The following is a 21,324-nucleotide window of genomic DNA, read 5'->3' on the forward strand; positions in this document are numbered from 1 at the left end:
AGGGAGAGCTAACGTCCTGTGTCGAGGCCCAACTCAAGCCTCAGAATGGCCTCCCCAGAGTTCGGCGATCTTAACCAAAGTGGGTCCAGCGGCCCACAACGACAGCGAGGGGATGGATGGTGCGGAGGGGTACATCTCCTAATCTACCCTAACCATTTAACTGTTAAACTACCCCGGGGCTTTCAACAAGCGCCTCTCGCTTAACTATTGGTTCTAACAACCCAGATTCCCGTCGCCTGTGTTGGTGTCCTCACAATTTCGGGCCTCGCCCCCCAATTTTCTCTCCGTGCCCTCACACGGTCTCCTGGCTGGGACACGTGGCTCCCTTTGGCAGGCACGACCCTCTGCCGAATCTCCCGCTATGGCACCCCCGGGCACTACACTGCCTCCGAGCCTACCAGCTCCCTAACACCGGGAGTGCCCCCCATGGCACCTCCCCTGAAACGCACACGTGGCAGGCCGGCCTCCCGGGCCCCTTTCCGAGGGTCACCCGTGCCCACAACACTGCCCACGCGGCTAATGGCGCCCCGGGCCCCCGCACCAAGCAGGCGCACCCGTGCCCACTACTCTATCCCGGCCCCCCATGGGCCCATGGCCTACCGCGGCCGACTAGCCTGGTGCCCGGGGTACCCACTCAGCGATACTCACCTTTCGCAGCCACGCTCCCAAGCCCGTCAACAGGGCTCCTGCACCCCTCCAAATGGGTCTCGAGCCTACTTTCCCACCAACAACAAAACGACCTCCATTTTGTAAATTTGACTAACCCCCTAACTCACTCTACACTGACCCCGGGGGTCCCTTGGGCGGGAGTCACTCCTCCCCCCAATCACTCATCGCACCATGCATTCCCCATTCACTCCATTCACACAGACCCGCTGGCCTCACTCACTCACCAAGCACATGCCTCACAACTCACCAGCTCTTCAACACACTCACCACTGAACTCTGCCATCCTTCTATCTACATCCCCTAACTAACTCGTGCTCCCACGTCGTCCCTTAAACTAGTAGCACGTTCCTTTTAACCTACGTAGCTAAACTACGTCCCCTCTACACATTCACTGCCTGTCACTGTCTCAAATGTAATCCCATAAATCACTTTCCCAACCTAAATCTGGCTACAATCCCTCTAACTAATCCATTCCACGGACTCCATGAGGACTTACCCCTGCCCCATGAAGTCGGTCTAACTAAGCTAACTCTTCCCCCTAACTAGTTTCCTTCCTGTGCCCAGGGTAAGGGAGTCTTTCACCCCTTGCCCAGGAATCCTGTACACCCGAAAGTGAGGCTTGCTTTTCTCTTTTTTTTTTTCATGCGCAGCACCTGCGCGGCAACTCAGAGCTCGCGCACTTTGCACCTGCCCGTGACGTCATGCAGCTGCACGTGTTCCTCGTCCCTCCTTGGACGCTACCATCCGGCAGAGATGCCCCTCCTGCCGGATTCCAACCACACGTGCAGCCATGACGTCACCGTGCGCATAAAAAAAAACACAAGCCCCACGTTTCGAGGGGTTCCCCACGCGAACACATGTGCTTTGCCCGTTGGAGCTTAACACACACGATCGCGTGGAGAACCCGTCCGGTCCAAATCCGTAATCCTGCCTAAACTTTGTCCGTCCGCGGGATCGGCAAATCCACCGCGTGCGTTTCCGGACCGGGACTTCACTCTCGCAAGCGAGCACGTGGGGTCTCGTGCGTTGCACAGCACGAACCGCGTGCTCACTGCTGGGTGAACCCGGCACGGTCCTCGAAACAACTACAGCCGCTACTCGGCTTTCTTTCTTCTGTCGCCTTCGTCGTCGCCATTCAACCCACGCACACCTGCGTGTTACGACGCACACAGTCCACTCCATCACATTCACACGGGGAGACGCGGCTGCGTGCTCCCGCATGCCAACCGACATCTCCCTCTCATACCGCTCTCTCACACACACGGTCTCCCTGGCACACAGCGACCTTGCACACGGCCGTTCACTCACGCGTGCCTCACTACTCTCACACCGTGCCTCATCCACACACGCGGGGGCACTCACCCGCGGTACCTCACTCATACACACGGCGACACTCACACACGCGGTCTCTTCCACACACGGTGCCTCACCCACACACGCGGGGGCACTAACCCGCGGTGCCTCACTCACACTCCGTGCCTCATCCACACACGGTTCCTCACCCACACACGCGGGGGCACTAACCCGCGGTGCCTCATCCACACTGGCCGTTTCACTCACACACACGGCCTCTTCCACACACGGTGCCTCATCCACACACGGCGTGCTGGGAAGCACGCACTCTGGCACCATCGCCACCACACCACTCACACACGGGGTCACTTCCACACACGGTGCCGCACTCACACCTTGCACCACACACACAGGGACAACCACACTGGGGATTTGTGTCCCCACAAGGGTCTCCGGGGCCTCTATACCCCCCAAGCTCTCCAAGCACCTGTCCACAGCACCCGTCCTCTCAACCTCGCAAAGCACGACCGAACTCACCTGGTCGTGACTCGCCTCAAGGGGGCATACTCCCTCCCCTCGTTCCTGGAGGAGGCCATCCAGGTGCTCGCACTGGGTCTCTACCCAGTCCGCCAGCTCACCCCCATTGTCCTCCACTACCTCCGTGTGTGTGTGTGCGTCACTTACCCCGTCTTCATCGTGTAGTCTTCCCTCTATCGTTCCCATCTCCCGTGTCTCTGCCAACTCTTCACCCTTTACCTCCCTTGTCTCAACTATTATTTCTGTTGTCGTCACCTCGTGTCTCGTCTCACACGTTTTGGTCTCCCCATTTAATTTTTCCCTTTCGGTCATCGTCACGACCCTCGCCCAACACGTTCCACGAATTATTTTTTCACCCGCCTCCACCGCGGGCCCGTCAGCCGTTGCACCCCCTTCCAGCTCGTTTGTTCCGACACGTGGAGTCGCCATTTTAAGTTCCCTGCTCACGGCCTTCATGCCCGCCTGCAGGCTTCGGCCCATGTTCTGCGTCTCACCCCGTAGTTCTTTCATTTCTTCCTTCATGTTCTGTGTATTCGCATCCATCGTCGTTTTCACTTCATTTGTATTTGTATCCATCTTTTCATCCATTTTTTGTGTATTCGCATCCATCTTTTCGTTCATGCCTTTCATTTCGTTTTTTATTTCATTTGTCATTGCCGCCAGCATGGCGCATAGCTGGGCCACGTCGGGTGCGCTTGAGTGAACCGTTTCGGCAGGGGTTGGGGAAGGGTCTTGGTGGAGAGGGGGGGGGAGGTGTCATACACCGCGGCCGCTGCCGCACCCACCTCGGGCCCTGGGTTCAGTTGGGCGAGTCCGTGTTCCTGCACAATCAACATTTCCTGCTCGGGGATTCCATCCTGGACCATGGATCCTACATTATTACACATATACATTTCTAATACCCCCGGCTCCCGCTCGCCTTGAGACGCCATCTTGCTTCTCGTGAAGGGTTAATTTCGCTCGCTCGTAATTTGGAGGGAATCGGGGGTCGCTTCTCTCACCCCTGGACCGATTCCCGTGAATTTAGCCGGAGACAGGAGAGCCTGTTTTCCTGTTCTCCGATACCAGTGCCGCGAGGAGGGCGATGAATTTGTATCGCACGACCTGACACCAGTGTTGCGGTCTTCGCGCCCGCCGGCGTGCGAACGGCCACGTAACTCGAATCGCGGCACGTCGCCCACCGGACGGACAATCCAGTCGTGACCCTCTCGGACTAACGCCGGGAACCAGTCACGGGTGGACCTTTCGGTCTCACCGCGATCGAGCCAATCAGCCCCCGCGTGGGATAGGGTTGCTCGCCAAATTCGAACTACCTAAGTACCCACGCGGAGGGTAGACCGGGCGATCGCACCTCGCCGCAGGTCGACTTCGGACACGGGCCACTTAAGCGACCCGTTCCGTACTATCAGAATAACCGAGCGGTGTTATCGTCGACCTCGACGGTTCGATTAATTATCGGGCGTATTCAGCCCACTACCAACCCTTTACGTGAAGCAAGATGGGGATTCAATGGAGGAAAAGACGAAGCGAAGCGGGAAACAGTTCAACAATAAAGCACATTTATTCGCGACGAACGGAAAGCACACAAATACAATTCCACCAAATGCACACAAAAAAAAAAAGAAAACACAATTCCATTTACACAAAAAGCAAACATAAAAGTGAAAACACAGTGCAGAGCTAATACCGACTACCGAGCACACGGCAACACTTATACAATTCTACTTCACAGACGGCGCCGACAACACATACCCAAAACCAAGGAAAAGAAATCCCCCAAGAATGGGGTAGGCCTGAGGCCGAGACCGGGTCGGGCCTACCCGTCTGGTGATGAGACGCGGAGCGGCGATGGCCCCGCAACCCGCGGGCCTCGTGGACAGTGCCTGGCAGGGGGTGGGAACGGGGCCCCCTTGGTCGCACTATCTCAGCGCGGGGGGAAACAGGAGGGGGTTGCTGATGCTCGGGGTATAGAGGATCTTTATTATATGCGACGAGCGTCTCCACCTCGGCCAGGTCGCGCTGTCGGCCTCCTTCGGGTGCAGCTTCCTGCACGACGCGAGCACCCCCTCGTCTGGTGTCGCCGCCTTTCCACAGCTCCGTCCCCTCCGTTCCGACTCCAACGCACACGACGAGCAGCTCCACCGCCCGCGAAGTCTTGACCCTCTGCTTCCGACTCTCCTCTTCTTGACTCTCCGACCGACCTCTCTGAACTCTTCTTTGGACTCCCCCCTTCTCGTTCCGACTCTTTTTTGACTCTGACTGACGAACACCGTCCTTTTATCCCCCCGTAACTTCGCCTTTGACCCCCTCCCTTTGACCTTTCACCTCGCTCCCCATTGGCCCGAGAAAAAGTGGGCGTGAAGGCTTTTTGATCCACAAATTTGCATATATCGATCGCCCTGGGGGCGGGGCCAATTCGCCCCTCGCTCACCGATTGGACGGCAAAAAGTGGGCGTGTGTCGTTTTTGATCCGTTTTTGAAGCACAAAATCCGTGATTTTGTACACGCTGTTCAACGTGCGCCCTACACCGAGTCCAGCATCGGTGCCCATGAGTGGCGCGAGATGACGGTGATGCGATGGTGGCGAGTTGTGACGGTAAAGGTCATGGCGGTTGTGGTGAAGCGGCGTTGTGGTTGGTGGTTGTTGTTGTGGTTGTGATGGTGGCGATTGGTCCAAAATAAAGATAGTAAAAGAAAAACGGCTATCCTAAAGAGTCGCAGCACGTATAAATGACATGTATTCCCACTAGACAACGGGTTTGGGCCTAACTACACATGCACTTACCGAGATACCTCACCTAAGGGACCTGAATGGTGGTTTGCGAATCTGGTAACCACAACAATATCGTATATATATCGTGTATATATATATATATATATATATATATATATATATATATATATATATATATATATATATATATATATATTTATATTTACATATATATATATATATATATATATATATATATATATATATATATATATATATATATATATATATATATATATATATATATATATATATATATATATATATATATATATATATATATATATATATATATATATATATATATATATATATATATATATATATATATATATATATATATATATATATATATATATATATATATATATATATATATATATATATATATATATATATATATATATATATATATATATATATATATATATATATATATATATATATATATATATATATATATATATATATATATATATATATATATATATATATATATATATATATATATATATATATATATATATATATATATATATATATATATATATATATATATATATATATATATATATATATATATATATATATATATATATATATATATATATATATATATATATATATATATATATATATATATATATATATATATATATATATATATATATATATATATATATATATATATATATATATATATATATATATATATATATATATATATATATATATATATATATATATATATATATATATATATATATATATATATATATATATATATATATATATATATATATATATATATATATATATATATATATATATATATATATATATATATATATATATATATATATATATATATATATATATATATATATATATATATATATATATATATATATATATATATATATATATATATATATATATATATATATATATATATATATATATATATATATATATATATATATATATATATATATATATATATATATATATATATATATATATATATATATATATATATATATATATATATATATATATATATATATATATATATATATCGTGTATATATATATATATATATATATATATATATATATATATATATATATATATATATATATATATATATATATATATATATATATATATATATATATATATATATATATATATATATATATATATATATCGTATATATATATATATATATATATATATATATATATATATATATATATATATATATATATATATATATATATATATATATATATATATATATATATATATATATATATATATATATATATATATATATATATATATATATATATATATATATATATATATATATATATATATATATATATATATATATATATATATATATATATATATATATATATATATATATATATATATATATATATATATATATATATATATATATATATATATATATATATATATATATATATATATATATATATATATATATATATATATATATATATATATATATATATATATATATATATATATATATATATATATATATATATATATATATATATATATATATATATATATATATATATATATATATATATATATATATATATATATATATATATATATATATATATATATATATATATATATATATATATATCGTATATATATATATATATATATATATATATATATATATATATATATATATATCGTATATATATATATATATATATATATATATATATATATATATATATATATATATATATATATATATATATATATATATATATATATATATATATATATATATATATATATATATATATATATATATATATATATATATATATATATATATATATATATATATATATATATATATATCGTATATATATATATATATATATATATATATATATATATATATATATATCGTATATATATATATATATATATATATCGTATATATATATATCGTATATATATATATATATATATATATCGTATATATATATATATATATATATATATATATATATATATATATATATATATATATATATATATATATATATATATATATATATCGTATATATATATATATATATATATATCGTATATATATATATATATATATATATATATATATATATATATATATATATATATATATATATATATATATATATATATATATATATATATATATATATATATATATATATATATATATATATATATATATATATATATATATATATATATCGTATATATGTATATATATATATATATCGTATATATATATATATATCGTATATATATATATATATCGTATATATATATATATGTATATATATATGTATATGTATATATATATATATCGTATATATATATATATCGTGTATATATATATATATATCGTATATTTATTGTTGTGGTTACCAGATTCGCAAACCACCATTCAGGTCCCTTAGGTGAGGTATCTCGGTAAGTACATGTGTAGTTAGGCCCGAACCCGTTGTCTAGTGGGAATACATGTCATTTATGCGAGCTGCGACTCTTCAGGATAGCCGTTTTTCTTTTACTATCTTTATTTTGGACCAACCGCCATGATCACAACCACAACATCAACCACCGACCACAACCACCGCTTCACCACAACCGCCACGACCTTCACGTCACACCTCACAACCGTAGCATCGCCACCGTTCTTGCCCCGCTGTGGGTACCGGTGTTGGACTCATGCAGAACGCGCGTCGAACAGCGTGTACAAAATCACGGATTTTGTGCTTCAAAAACGGATCAAAAACGACACACGCCCACTTTTTGCCGTCCAATCGGTGAGCGAGGGGCGATTTGGCCCCGCCTCCAGAACGATCGATATATGCAAATTTGTGGATCAAAAAGCCTTCACGCCCACTTTTTCTCGGGCCAATGGGGAGCGAGGTGAAAGGTCAAAGGGAGGGGGTCAAAGGCGAAGTTACGGGGGGGATAAAAGGACCGTGTTCGTCAGTCAGAGGAGAGTCACAAACAAGAACGGTCGGAGAGTCAAGAAGAGGAGAGTCGGAAGCAGAGGGTCAAGACTTCGCGGGCGGTGGAGCTGCTCGTCGTGTGCGTTGGAGTCGGAACGGAGGGGACGGAGCTGTGGAAAGGCGGCGACACCAGACGAGGGGGTGCTCGCGTCGTGCAGGAAGCTGCACCCGAAGGAGGCCGACAGCGCGACCTGGCCGAGGTGGAGACGCTCGTCGCACATAATAAAGATCCTCTATACCCCGAGCATCAGCAACCCCCTCCTGTTTCCCCCCGCGCTGAGATAGTGCGACCAAGGGGGCCCCGTTCCCACCCCCTGCCAGGCACTGTCCACGAGGCCCGCGGGTTGCGGGGCCATCGCCGCTCCGCGTCTCATCACCAGACGGGTAGGCCCGACCCGGTCTCGGCCTCAGGCCTACCCCATTCTTGGGGGATTTCTTTTCCTTGGTTTTGGGTATGTGTTGTCGGCGCCGTCTGTGAAGTAGAATTGTATAAGTGTTGCCGTGTGCTCGGTAGTCGGTATTAGCTCTGCACTGTGTTTTCACTTTTATGTTTGCTTTTTGTGTAAAATGGAATTGTGTTTTCTTTTTGTGTGCATTTGGTGGAATTGTATTTGTGTGCTTTCCGTTCGTCGCGAATAAATGTGCTTTATTGTTGAACTGTTCTCCCGCTTCGCTTCGTCATTTCTTTCTTTGAATCCCCATCTTGCTTCACGTAAAGGGTTGGTAGTGGGCTGAATACGCCCGATAATTAATCGAACCGTCGAGGTCGACGATAACACCGCTCGGTTATTCTGATAGTACGGAACGGGTCGCTTAAGTGGCCCGTATCCGAAGTCGACCTGCGGCGAGGTGCGATCGCCCGGTCTACCCTCCGCGTGGGTACTTAGGTAGTTCGAATTTGGCGAGCAACCCTATCCCACGCGGGGGCTGATTGGCTCGATCGCGGTGAGACCGAAAGGTCCACCCGTGACTGGTTCCCGGCGTTAGTCCGAGAGGGTCACGACTGGATTGTCCGTCCGGTGGGCGACGTGCCGCGATTCGAGTTACGTGGCCGTCAGCACGCCGGCGGGCGCGAAGACCGCAACAATATATATATATATATATCGTATATATATATATATATCGTATATATATATATATATATATATATCGTATATATATATATATATATATATATCGTATATATATATACATATATCATATTCATATATCATATTCATATATCATATTCATATATCATATGTCATATATCATATATCATATTCATATATCATATATATATATATATATATATATATATATCATACACATACAATTGACCCCTCCCACGCTCCTCAAGCCGAAGAAGCTGCATAAAGCAACCCAGGAAGACCTGCACAAGACAAGTGCTATGCTGTTTGAACCCTTCCCAGAGTTCCTCAACTATAAATATTCACACATAGTACACGTATGAAAATCCCAAAGCTACACACCCCCTCCGCGACCGTACCGGTTTCATCATTTATTGGCGAATCATCAGCGATAGTATAGACAGCAACGCATACCAATGAGGCTCCCAAGCATGTACATCATGCAAACGTCAAAATCAGTAAATGTATAAAGAAAGACCCACCCACATCTCTCACCTGTGAATCGAGGGAATAGCACCTTATCAACGAAATCCAGGTGGCTATGATTATATAACCAATTGACCCACACTCCTCTCGCCGTCTTTCTTTATTTATATATTGACTGCTTTTGACGTTTGCACGTGGTACATGCCTGAGAGCCTCATTGGTATGCATGTCTTTTGAGCTGTCTTTGTCACTGAAGCTCTTACCAAATGTACCCCAAAAATCACCACTCTTTCAGGCCTGTGAGCCATAATTATCGGCAACTAGGCCTGTGCAGCATTTATCGACATGACTTTAAGCATGCTGGGATGCTTTTTGCTTAATTAACATGCGCTACACCTGTGTGGAAGCTGTCGCTTCCAAAATACTTGGTGTCCCTCACGTGTGTGTGTGTGTGTGTGTGTGTGTGTGTGTGTGTGTGTGTGTGTGTGTGTGTGTGTGTGTGTGTGTGTGTGTGTGTGTGTGTGTGTGTGTGTGTGTATAAAAAATATATTTATATAATATTTTAGAAAAATCCACCCACATCTCTCACCTGTGAATGGAGGGAATATCAAATCAGCTGTCACCTCATCAACTAAATCCAGGTGGCTCGGATTATGTAAATAATTGACCCCTCTCACTCCTCCAGCTAAAGAAGCTGCATAAAGCAACCCAGGAAGATATTCCATGAAATATCATGCAATACAGAGTTATCACAGAGCTCATGTGGTCGCTCAATGGTTTGATGAGCATAACACTGATGTCATCCATATGTCATGGCCTGATCCAATCAAGAATTTATGGGATATTCTGGAACGATGCCTGAGATAGCGTTTTCCACCTCCATCAAACAGATGTGATTTGATTGACTTTCTCATGGAAGAATGGTGCCACATCCCTCCTGTAGAATGCCAGACACTGGTGGACTCTATGCCATGGCACATACAGGCCGTACTGGCCGCATGTGGTGGCCCAGCACCCTATTAAGTCATTCTCCGACTTGAGATGAACGTCGTGACGTCACCACCACAACACGCATGCTATTTGCGGCTCCAGAAGAGCTACTCACAGCGCTCGCAAATTACCAAGATGTAATTTCAGGTGCTTTCACAAGTGTGGTCCATGTGTTAATTAAACAAACATGAAAATGCAGCTACTGACCAGTTTCACTCTCATTAGAGCATCATCAGGGCAACATAGAAAGGGAGATGTTGGAATGGAGGTCTTTGGTTTATTATAAGCTGTCAACACCATATGAGAGAGATTTGAAAGTGGAATACCAAGAAACAACTGAGCTTTCTCTGATGACAAAGTAGCAGGTCTTGTTTGAACGGTTTTCAAAGTTATACGAATGAGAGTGTCGCAAGAGTACAAGACACAGCAAGTATAATAACGAGTCTATATTGAATCAAAATGCATTTGTATATGTTTTTATAGCGCGGCGACATCGCGCTGTTATACAATTGCCTATTCTGTCCTGTGTATTCTGTCACACTTATGGCCGCATACATCCCTTTGATCTGAGGGCAAAAATAGAAATTTGTCCAACGTCACAACTCTTCCCATCATGCATGCTAATTCACCGTGTCTACATTTAAATTTTATAACTGCAAAATTGTTTCATCATTCTTAACCTCGACTTTTACTGCCCCCAGCCGCACGATATCGAAGTATTCGCTTCTTGTTTCGTTTAAACTTGTATTTTGAGAAACTTAGATGGATCTTGGACGACTGTGTTTCATTCATGTAAAATTATCAATGACTTCTGGCTCGGCCTCCAGGTACATGATGCCGACAGATGTTCAGAGCATCAGTCCTCTGTGTCCATGTGTGAGGTGGGATGCAGACGTGCTGGTCCACAAACTACATTGCACTTCATACAAATGCGTTGCAGGCATTGAGGAGTTTGCAGTATTAAAGAAGGAATTGGCACAAAGGAGAATGCCAAGTTTATGGATCAATTTGGAGGCCGCACTCCTTGTCTTATTCAAGAATAGTGAGAAACGTATTGAAATGTTCTCGAACCAGCAGATGTCATGGCTAATACCAGGGCCTTGGCATTGAAAATAACTTTTCATAAGTTGATCGGTGTGCTCTGATTTTGTGATAATCGGTTTGTCTCAACAGATACACAATACATAGTACAATTGCACAGGTTTTGCATTATATTTACATTGCTTACATGATGTGCTTTGCTTTTGCCACTTTTCAAACCCACAATTCTCAGCACACAGGATCTTGCATCATCACCTGCCCCCTCTATTCCTTTTAGTCAGCGGTCCAAGCTTTGCTCAAGTGGCGGGCAGAAAGGCTGGTGAAACTCGATGTGACCGACCCACAATACCTGGAGGTTTACACGGATAACCGAACCACAAGTCGTGAGGCATATTCTCTGCTGATTCCAGCAATGCAACACTCAACAACCGGGTCGACAATCCAACTGCTCGATCTTCGCGAAGAGCCTCCATCACCGATAGTGTGTGCTGGTATACAACGTGTCTTATCTGCTGTGAACTGACATGGTAAACACTTTAACTCAAAATAGCATGTCTTTTTCAGCCCGTGGTGTGGTGCAACAACGTCGGCTGCGGTGAGCGTCGGAGGACCGGGTTGTCGCTCCACTTGTGCGCCGCATGCCGGCTGGCCTATTACTGCTGCCGGGCTTGCCAGCGTGAAGATTGGAAGCAAGGTCACAAGCAGCGATGCTTTGAACGTGAAGGCGCCCATGCCTGCGGCGTCATACCCCAAATGCCTGTCAAGCCCCCGGAGCCAGCCGAATATTTTTTCTGAAGAACCCTAAGTTTTGTAATTTGAAACTATTTCACCTTGCAATATGCTTCACATTTAATGAAGGATAACTATGTTCCTCCATGAGACCCGGATTTTAAATTATCGAGGAAACCAAAATGCTAAAGTATCGATGAGTCTTGCATTCGATAATGTAACTCGAAGGGCACTCGGAAGAGCGCATACCTCTATACCTCTGCCCCACATTGCCTGATCCACGAGAACACGTCGGGCCCATTACATTTTTGAAATTTCATGCCATACAGTACTATATTGTTTTTGGCCGTATCTCTCAATGATAAAGAATCACTTAAAAAATTAATAATTCTCATATCCGGATCCGGATTCTGATCTTCACTAAAATCGAATCGATTCGTCCTTGCCACACACCCAACCATCATCCGAATCCATCCACAACTTTTAGAGATGTCGGTTTCCCCCTTTCTCTCAATGGTGAAGAATCTCTTTAAAAATTCTCGTCGTCTGATCCGGATCTTCACCAAAATGTAATCGGTTCGTCCTTGTAACAAACCTGTCCTCCAAAATTTCATCCGGATCTGTCCACAATTTTTTGAGATTTCCTGTACACAGGCAAACAAACAAAGGGGTGAAAACATAACCTCCTTCACCTTCGGTGGCGTAGGTAATTAAACCATCAGGAAAACAAAAACGATTGTTATAGAAGCTGTCGGTGGTAGTTCTATTGTAAACTCCATATTTTATCCCTTGCATATTGTTTCATCAAAGGTTCTGTTGAAGTGGTGAAAGATTTCTCAGGCAAGCTCGACGTATTCCATCGAGTTAACGTTGTAGTATTTATTCCACCACTTCCTGCACGTACCACATCGTTCGGTCACCAGGCCGGCAGTTATGCTGAAGTAGGTGCAAAGCAAATGCGATTTATCGGTATATAATAACGTCGCTGCTGATTGGCTGTCTCTCGGAAACGAGCTCAAAACACCGTCGGCTGGAGCATTGTGCTTTGGGTTCATGTCCACGGAAAGTTGAAGTTTTTCTTTGCCGTCCTCAGCGAAGGTCGCTTAGCTCAGAGCAAGTTAAGGATTGCTCAGGTGCATTGTAAATGGGCCACAGGTGTCGATTCTGCTCCGTCTGCAGTGACGTTAAGCGTTGGCAAATAAGTTATTGGCAATCTAATGCGGATTAAAATAACCTTTTCAAACTTGCCCTTCACTCGTACACGTTAACTCGTTAATAGTTTGTCTTCATATACCTTCATCGCTGTGACTAAAAGAAAACCGATTTTTCGATTAACTCGGAGGGTTGGTTGTGTTGTATGTAGATATTTTCATTGACAGAGTAAAGTGTAAAGTTTTTGTGCAGATTGAATTGAGAGAAGCGAAAGGGAACAGGTCAAATTCACTGCCAGTGAAGGTAAAATTTTACGTTCAAGGATGTATTTGTGTTTGAGGGCATTATCGGTTTAACTGTTTACGGGTACATCCTTACATAAAAATTGGCTTTTAAAACTATTATGTATTTCCTTTGTGTTTTGAAAACCGGTTTATTTTACTTCTTCCATCAGTTCCCCCTCTCAAGCATCGTCTGCAATTTTCCAGATTACAAAAAGCCATATTTTGTACGAGCACTACATGTGGACATTGGAGACAACGTTTAACCTCAAATTGCTAGTTTCGTTTAGAGATTCTGGATTTGAACATTGTGTGTGTGTGTGTGTGTGTGTGTGTGTGTGTGTGTCCACCAACATCGCATGTAGTTGGTCCCACACTGGGGTAAAATATTACACGAGAGCGAGTTTGGTGAAGTCATGACCAACGTGTTCTGGAGGGAAAATCCACACGTAACGCCATGCTATAAACATGTAACTTGTGCTTATTTATTATTACAACACCTTCCAGTCTTAAATCCAGCAAGGTGGTTTAAACTGCTTCGTGAAGGGCACGTATTATCCACAATTCCTTGCTGAACGTATTTGACGTCATCCCATCACTTTACATTTTTGTGGAATTTACTTTTTATTTATTGCTGTAAGTTATTTTGCCACCACTTTTGGTTGTATCATCATATGGTGAAATATCACAGTAGTGATAATTGATAATAAATGTTTCCGTGACATTGTCCTGATGAAGATGCAAACTTCATTTTCCAGCTCAGCAAGTCACTGTCAATTTTATTGTTTTTTTATTGGCATTTTAAAAGCTCCTTCTGAATGTGTGTGCACATTTAAGGCTTTTGTGAATGCGAAGAGAAGAAATGATTAATCAATTAATTTATATATAATCGGTTCTGTTAATCCGTTTCAAAGTTCGTGTAAAATTACTGATGCAACCTTTGGGCAATTTAAACCTGTCTGAACATAGTCCGGGATCCTACGTTTTATTTTAAATTGTGTGCCTTTGAGCAGCTTACGGATCTGTCTTGTCACCACAAAATGTCCCACAGATTCCAAACGGGCCATCATGAATATTCCCCTCGAGAAATATTTGAACAAGCTCGAAAGATAATGTGGTATAGCCTGCGGGCATGATGAGGGGAGGAGTGGTCGTGGTGGTCATCGTGTCGGCAAGGGATACAAGGTGTGCGCGCCGCCTGAGGCGTTGTAGGAATGCAGTAGTCGAACGCGGCTCGTGCGTGTGCATACGTAATAAAGGAGAGCCGCGGGCACAGTACGCTCGCGCTTGTGCAACACAGCCCGGCTCGACTGTTCCCCCGCTCGTGTCTGCCTGCTAAGCATCTTCCATTCAGTACATTACAGATAAAACCTTCCAGAAGAGGAAAACGATAAAATATGGAAGGTTAACTGAATGGTGCTGTGGGAGACATGGAAGGTTAACTGAATGGTGCTGTGGGAGACATGGAAGGTTAACGGAATGGTGCTCTGGGAGACATGGAAGGTTAACTGAATGGTGCTGTGGGAGACATGGAAGGTTAACTGAATGGTGCTGTGGGAGACATGGAAGGTTAACTGAATGGTGCTGTGGGAGATGGGTAGACATGGAAGGTTAACTGAATGGTGCTGGGGGATACATGGAAGGTTAACTGAATGGTGCTATGGTGTCTGTCTGTACGGACACCGCGACCCACTCTATAATGCTTGTTTTGGAGAAATATCCAAAACAAAAAAGTTTTGTTTTTTTTCGTACTGATCCTTGTATAATTATACATATTGTTGTGGTTACCAGATTCGCAAACCACCATTCAGGTCCCTTAGGTGAGGTATCTCGGTAAGTGCATGTGTAGTTAGGCCCAAACCCGTTGTCTAGGGGGAATACATGTCATTTATACGTGCTGCGACTCTTCAGGATAGCCGTTTTTCTTTTACTATCTTTATTTTGGACCAATCGCCACCATCACAACCACAACAACAACCACCAACCACAACGCCGCTTCACCACAACCGCCATGACCTTTACCGTCGCAACTCGCCACCATCGCATCACCGTCATCTCGCGCCACTCATGGGCACCGATGCTGGACTCGTGTAGGGCGCACGTTGAACAGCGTGTACAAAACCACGGATTTTCTGCTTCAAAAACGGATCGAAAACGACACACGCCCACTTTTTGCCGTCCAATCGGTGAGCGAGGGGCGAATTGGCCCCGCCCCCAGGGCGATCGATATATGCAAATTTGTGGATCAAAAAGCCTTCACGCCCACTTTTTCTCGGGCCAATGGGGAGCGAGGTGAAAGGTCAAAGGGAGGGGGTCAAAGGCGAAGTTACGGGGGGATAAAAGGACGGTGTTCGTCAGTCAAAGAAGTAGTAAAAGTCGGAACGAGGAAGGAAGGAGTCGGAACCAGTAGTAAAAAGTCGGAACGAGGAAGAAGGGAGTCGTGAAGGAGTCGGAACGAGGCGAAGGAGAGTCGGAACGGAGGGGACGAGCTGTGGAGAGGCGGCGAGTCGGACGAAGGGTGCTCGCGTCGTGCAAGGAGCTGCGCGCCCGAGGGAGGCCGGCAGCGCGACCTGGCCGAGGTGGAGACGCTCGTCGCACATAATAAAGATCCTCTATACCCCGAGCATCAGCAACCCCCCTCCTGTTTCCCCCGCGCTGAGATAGTGCGACCAAGGGGGCCCCGTTCCCACCCCCTGCCAGGCACTGTCCACGAGGCCCGCGGGTTGCGGGGCCATCGCCGCTCCGCGTCTCATCACCAGACGGGTAGGCCCGACCTGGTCTCGGCCCCAGGCCTACCTCATTCTTGAGGGTATTTCTTTTCCTTGGTTTTGGGTATGTGTTGTCGGCGCCGTCTGTGAAGTAGAATTGTATAAGTGTTGCCGTGTGCTCGGTAGTCGGTATTAGCTCTGCACTGTGTTTTCACTTTTATGTTTGCTTTTTGTGTAAATGGAATTGTGTTTTCTTTTTTTGTGTGCATTTGGTGGAATTGTATTTGTGTGCTTCCCGTGTGCCGAGAATAAATGTGCTTTATTGTTGAACTGTTTCCCGCTTCGCTTCGTCTTTTTCCTCCATTGAATCCCCATCTTGCTTCACGTAAAGGGTTGGTAGTGGGCTGAATACGCCCGATAATTAATCGAACCGTCGAGGTCGACGATAACACCGCTCGGTTATTCTGATAGTACGGAACGGGTCGCTTAAGTGGCCCGTGTCCGAAGTCGACCTGCGGCGAGGTGCGATCGCCCGGTCTACCCTCCGCGTGGGTACTTAGGTAGTTCGAATTTGGCGAGCAACCCTATCCCACGCGGGGGCTGATTGGCTCGATCGCGGTGAGACCGAAAGGTCCACCCGTGACTGGTTCCCGGCGTTAGTCCGAGAGGGTCACGACTGGATTGTCCGTCCGGTGGGCGACGTGCCGCGATTCGAGTTACGTGGCCGTCGCACGCCGGCGGGCGCGAAGACCGCAACACTGGTGTCAGGAGTGGGATACAAATTCATCGCCCTCCTCGCGGCACTGGTATCGGAGAACAGGAAAACAGGCTCTCCTGTCTCCGGCTAAATTCACGGGAATCGGTCCAGGGGTGAGAGAAGCGACCCCCGATTCCCTCCAAATTACGAGCGAACAAATTAACCCTTCACGAGAAGCAAGATGGCGTCTCAAGGCGAGCGGGAGCCGGGGGTATTAGAAATGGATGTAGAATGTGTAGGATCCATGGTCCAGGATGGAATCCCCGAGCAGGAAATGTTGATTGTGCAGGAACACGGACTCGCCCAACTGAACCCAGAGCCCGAAATGGGTGCGGCAGCGGCCGCAGTGTATGACACCTCCCCCCCCCTCTCCACCAAAACCCTTCCCCAACCCTTGCCGAAACGGCTCAGCTGAGTGCATCCGACATGGCCCAGCTATGCGCCATGCTGGCGGCAATGACAGAAAAGATGGATACAAATACAAATGAAATGAAAAACGAAATGAAAGACATGAACAAGCAAATGAATGAAGTGAAAACGACGATGGATGCGAATACACAACAAATGAACGAAAAGATGGATGCGAATACACAACAAATGAACGGAATGGAAACAAACATGAAGGAAGAAATGAAAGAGCTACGGGGTGAGACGCAGAACATGGGCCAATGCCTGCAGGCGGGCATGAAGGCAGTGAGCAGGGAGCTTAAAATGGCGACTTCACGTGTGGGAGCAAACGAGCTGGGTGGGGGTGCAACGGCTGACAGGCCCGCGGTGGAGGCGGGTGAAAAAATAATTCGTGGAACGTGTTGGGCGAGGGTCGTGACGATGACCGAAAGGGAAAAATTAAATGGGGAGACCAAAACGTGTGAGACGAGACACGAGGTGACGACAAAGGAAATAATAATAGTTGAGACAAGGGAGGTAAAGGGTGAAGAGTTGGCAGTGACGGTAGCCGGGAAGGGAACGACAGAGGAGAGACTGCACGGTGAGGACGGGGTAAGTGACGCACACACACACACGGAGGTAGTGGAGGATAATGCGGGTGAGCTCGCGGAGCGTGCAGGGACCCGGTGTGAGCAGCTGGATGGCCTCCTCCAGGAACGAGGGGAGGGAGTATGCCCCCTTGAGGCGAGTCACGACCAGGTGAGTTCGGTCGTGCTTTGCGAGGTTGAGGGGACGAGTGCTGTGGACGGGTGCACGGAGAGCTTGGGGGGTATAGAGGCCCCGGAGACCCTTGTGGGGACACGAATCCCCAGTATGGTTGTCCCTGTGTGTGTGGTGCAAGGTGTGAGTGCGTCCCCGTGTGTGGAAGCGACCCCGTGTGTGATTGGTGTGGTGGCGATGGTGCCGGAGTACGTGCTTCCCAGCACGCCGTGTGTGGATGAGGCACCGCGTGTGGAAGAGGCCGTGTGTGTGAGTGAAACGGCCAGTGTGGATGAGGCACCGCGGGTTAGTGCCCCCGCGTGTGTAGGTGAGGAACCGTGTGTGGATGAGGCACGGAGTGCGAGTGAGGCACCGCGGTTGAGTGCCCTCGCGTGTGTGGGTGAGGCACTGCGGGTGAGTGCCCCCGCGCGAGTGAATGGAGCACCACGTGTGAGTAGTATGGTTTGTGTGAGTAGTGAGGCACGCGTGAGTGAACGGCCGTGTGCAAGGTCGCTGTGTGCCAGGGAGACCGTGTGTGTGAGAGAGCGGTATGAGAGGGAGATGTCGGTTGGCATGCGGGAGCACGCAGCCGCGTCTCCCCGTGTGAATGTGATGGTGTGGACTGTGTGCGTCGTAACACGCAGGTATGCGTGTGTGGAATGGCGACGACGAAGGCGACAGAGGAAAGAAAGCCGAGTAGCGGCTGTAGTTGTTTCGAGGACCGTGCCGGGTTCACCCAGCAGTGAGCACGCGGTTCGTGCTGTGCAACGCACGAGACCACCACGTGCTCGCTTGCGAGAGTGAAGTCCCGGTCCGGAAACGCCAGCGGTGGATTTGCCGATCCCGCGGACGGACAAAGTTTAGGCAGGTAAACGGATTTGGACCGGACGGGTTCTCCACGCGATCGTGTGTGTTAAGCTCCAACGGGCAAAGCACATGTGTTCGCGTGGGGAACCCCTCGAGACGTGTGGCTTGTGTTTTTTTTATATGCGCACGGTGACGTCATGGCTGCACGTGTGGTTGGAATCCGGCAGGAGGGGTATCCCGGCCGATGGTACCGTCCAAGGAGGGACGAGGAACACGTGCAGCTGCATGACGTCACGGGCAGGTGTAAAGTGCGCGAGCGCGAGTTGCCGCGCTGGTGATGCGCATGAAAAAAAAAAAAAAAGGCAAGCCTCACTTTCGGGTGTACAGGATTCCTGGGCAAAGGGTGAAAGACCCCCTTGACCCTGGGCACAGGATGGAAACTAGTTAGGGGGAAGGGTTAGCTTAGTTAGACCGACTTCATGGGGCAGGGGTAAGTCCTCATGGAGTCCGTGGAATGGATTAGTTAGAGGGATTGTAGCCAGATTTAGGATGGGAAAATGGGAAATAAAATGATTTATTTGGGAACAGTGACAGACTTGTGGATGTGTAGAGTTGACGTAGTTTAGCTACGTAGTGTTAAAAGGAACGTGCTACTAGTTTAAGGGACGACGTGGGAGCACGAGTTAGTTAGGGGGTGCAGATAGAAGGATGGCAGAGTTCAGTGGTGTGTGTGTTGAAGAGTTGGTGAGTTGTGAGGCATGTGCTTGGTGAGTGAGTGAGGCCAGCGGGTCTGTGTGCATGGAGCAATTGGGGAATGCATGGTGCGATGAGTGATTGGGGGGAGGAGTGACTCCCGCCCAAGGGACCCCGGGGTCAGAGTAAAGTGAGTTAGCTGGGTTAGTCAAATTGAAAAATGGAGGTCGTTTTGTTGTTGGTGGGAAAGTAGGCTCGAGACCCATTTGGAGGGGTGCAGGAGCCCTGTTGACGGGCTTGGGAGCGTGGCTGCGAAAGGTGAGTATCGCTGAGTGGGTACCCCGGGCACCAGGCTAGTCGGCCGCGGTAGGCCATGGGCCCATGGGGGGCCGGGATAGAGTAGTGGGCACGGGTGCGCCTGCTTGGTGCAGGGGCCCGGGGCGCCATTAGCCGCGTGGGCAGTGCAGTGGGCACGGGTGACCCTCGGAAAGGGGCCCGGGAGGCCGGCCTGCCACGTGTGCGTTTCAGGGGAGGTGCCATGGGGGGCACTCCCCGGTGTTAGGGAGCTGGTAGGCTCGGAGGCAGTGTAGTGCCCGGGGGTGCCATAGCGGGAGAATCGGCAGAGGGTCGTGCCTGCCAAAGTGAGCCACGTGTCCCAGCCAGGAGACCGTGTGAGGGCACGGAGAGAAAATTGGGGGGCGAGGCCCGAAATTGTAAGGACACCAACACAGGCGACGGGAATCTGGGTTGTTAGAACCAATAGTTTAAGCGAGAGGCGCTTGTTGAAAGCCCCGGGGTAGTTTAACAGTTAAATGGTTAGGATAGATTAGGAGATGTACCCCTCCGCACCATCCATCCCCTCGCTGTCATTGTGGGCCGCTGGACCCACTTTGGTTAAGATCGCCGAACTCTGGGGAGGCCATTCTGAGGCTTCGTTGGGCCTCGACACAGGACGTTAGCTCTCCCTTATTCCCCTCCGGGAAGGGAACGTAGGGGTTGGGAGTAGGCTAGGTGACAGGATAGGTTAGCCGAACAAGGACGATAAAGGGGGTTAGGGGACGATTTATAGTGGGGAAGTAAAAATAAAAACAACAAAAAAATAAGTTGGGGCTAAATTGGGG

At 45.9% G+C, this 21,324-nt stretch overlaps 1 protein-coding gene across 2 annotated transcripts in view; it reads left to right on the forward strand.

Annotated features, from left to right (window-relative positions):
* LOC147013348 (uncharacterized) overlaps positions 1-14,105 on the forward strand; it is a 35,096-nt gene extending 20,991 nt beyond the window's left edge. Inside the window, exons 3-4 of one of the 2 annotated variants that reach the window (XM_085855084.1) lie at positions 12,208-12,421; positions 12,495-14,105. In XM_085855084.1, the coding sequence (XP_085711210.1) occupies positions 12,208-12,421; positions 12,495-12,529 (249 nt within the window). In that variant the 3' untranslated portion in view covers positions 12,530-14,105. The remainder of the gene's footprint in view (positions 1-12,207; positions 12,422-12,494) is intronic. The other variant, XM_085855083.1, reaches the window with a different exon arrangement.
* Positions 14,106-21,324: the final 7,219 nt, after the last annotated feature.

Source organism: Eptatretus burgeri, chromosome 14 (assembly GCF_056783735.1).
Source record: "Eptatretus burgeri isolate ZD-2024b chromosome 14, Ebu_testis_v1, whole genome shotgun sequence".
Classification (NCBI taxonomy): domain Eukaryota; kingdom Metazoa; phylum Chordata; class Myxini; order Myxiniformes; family Myxinidae; genus Eptatretus; species Eptatretus burgeri.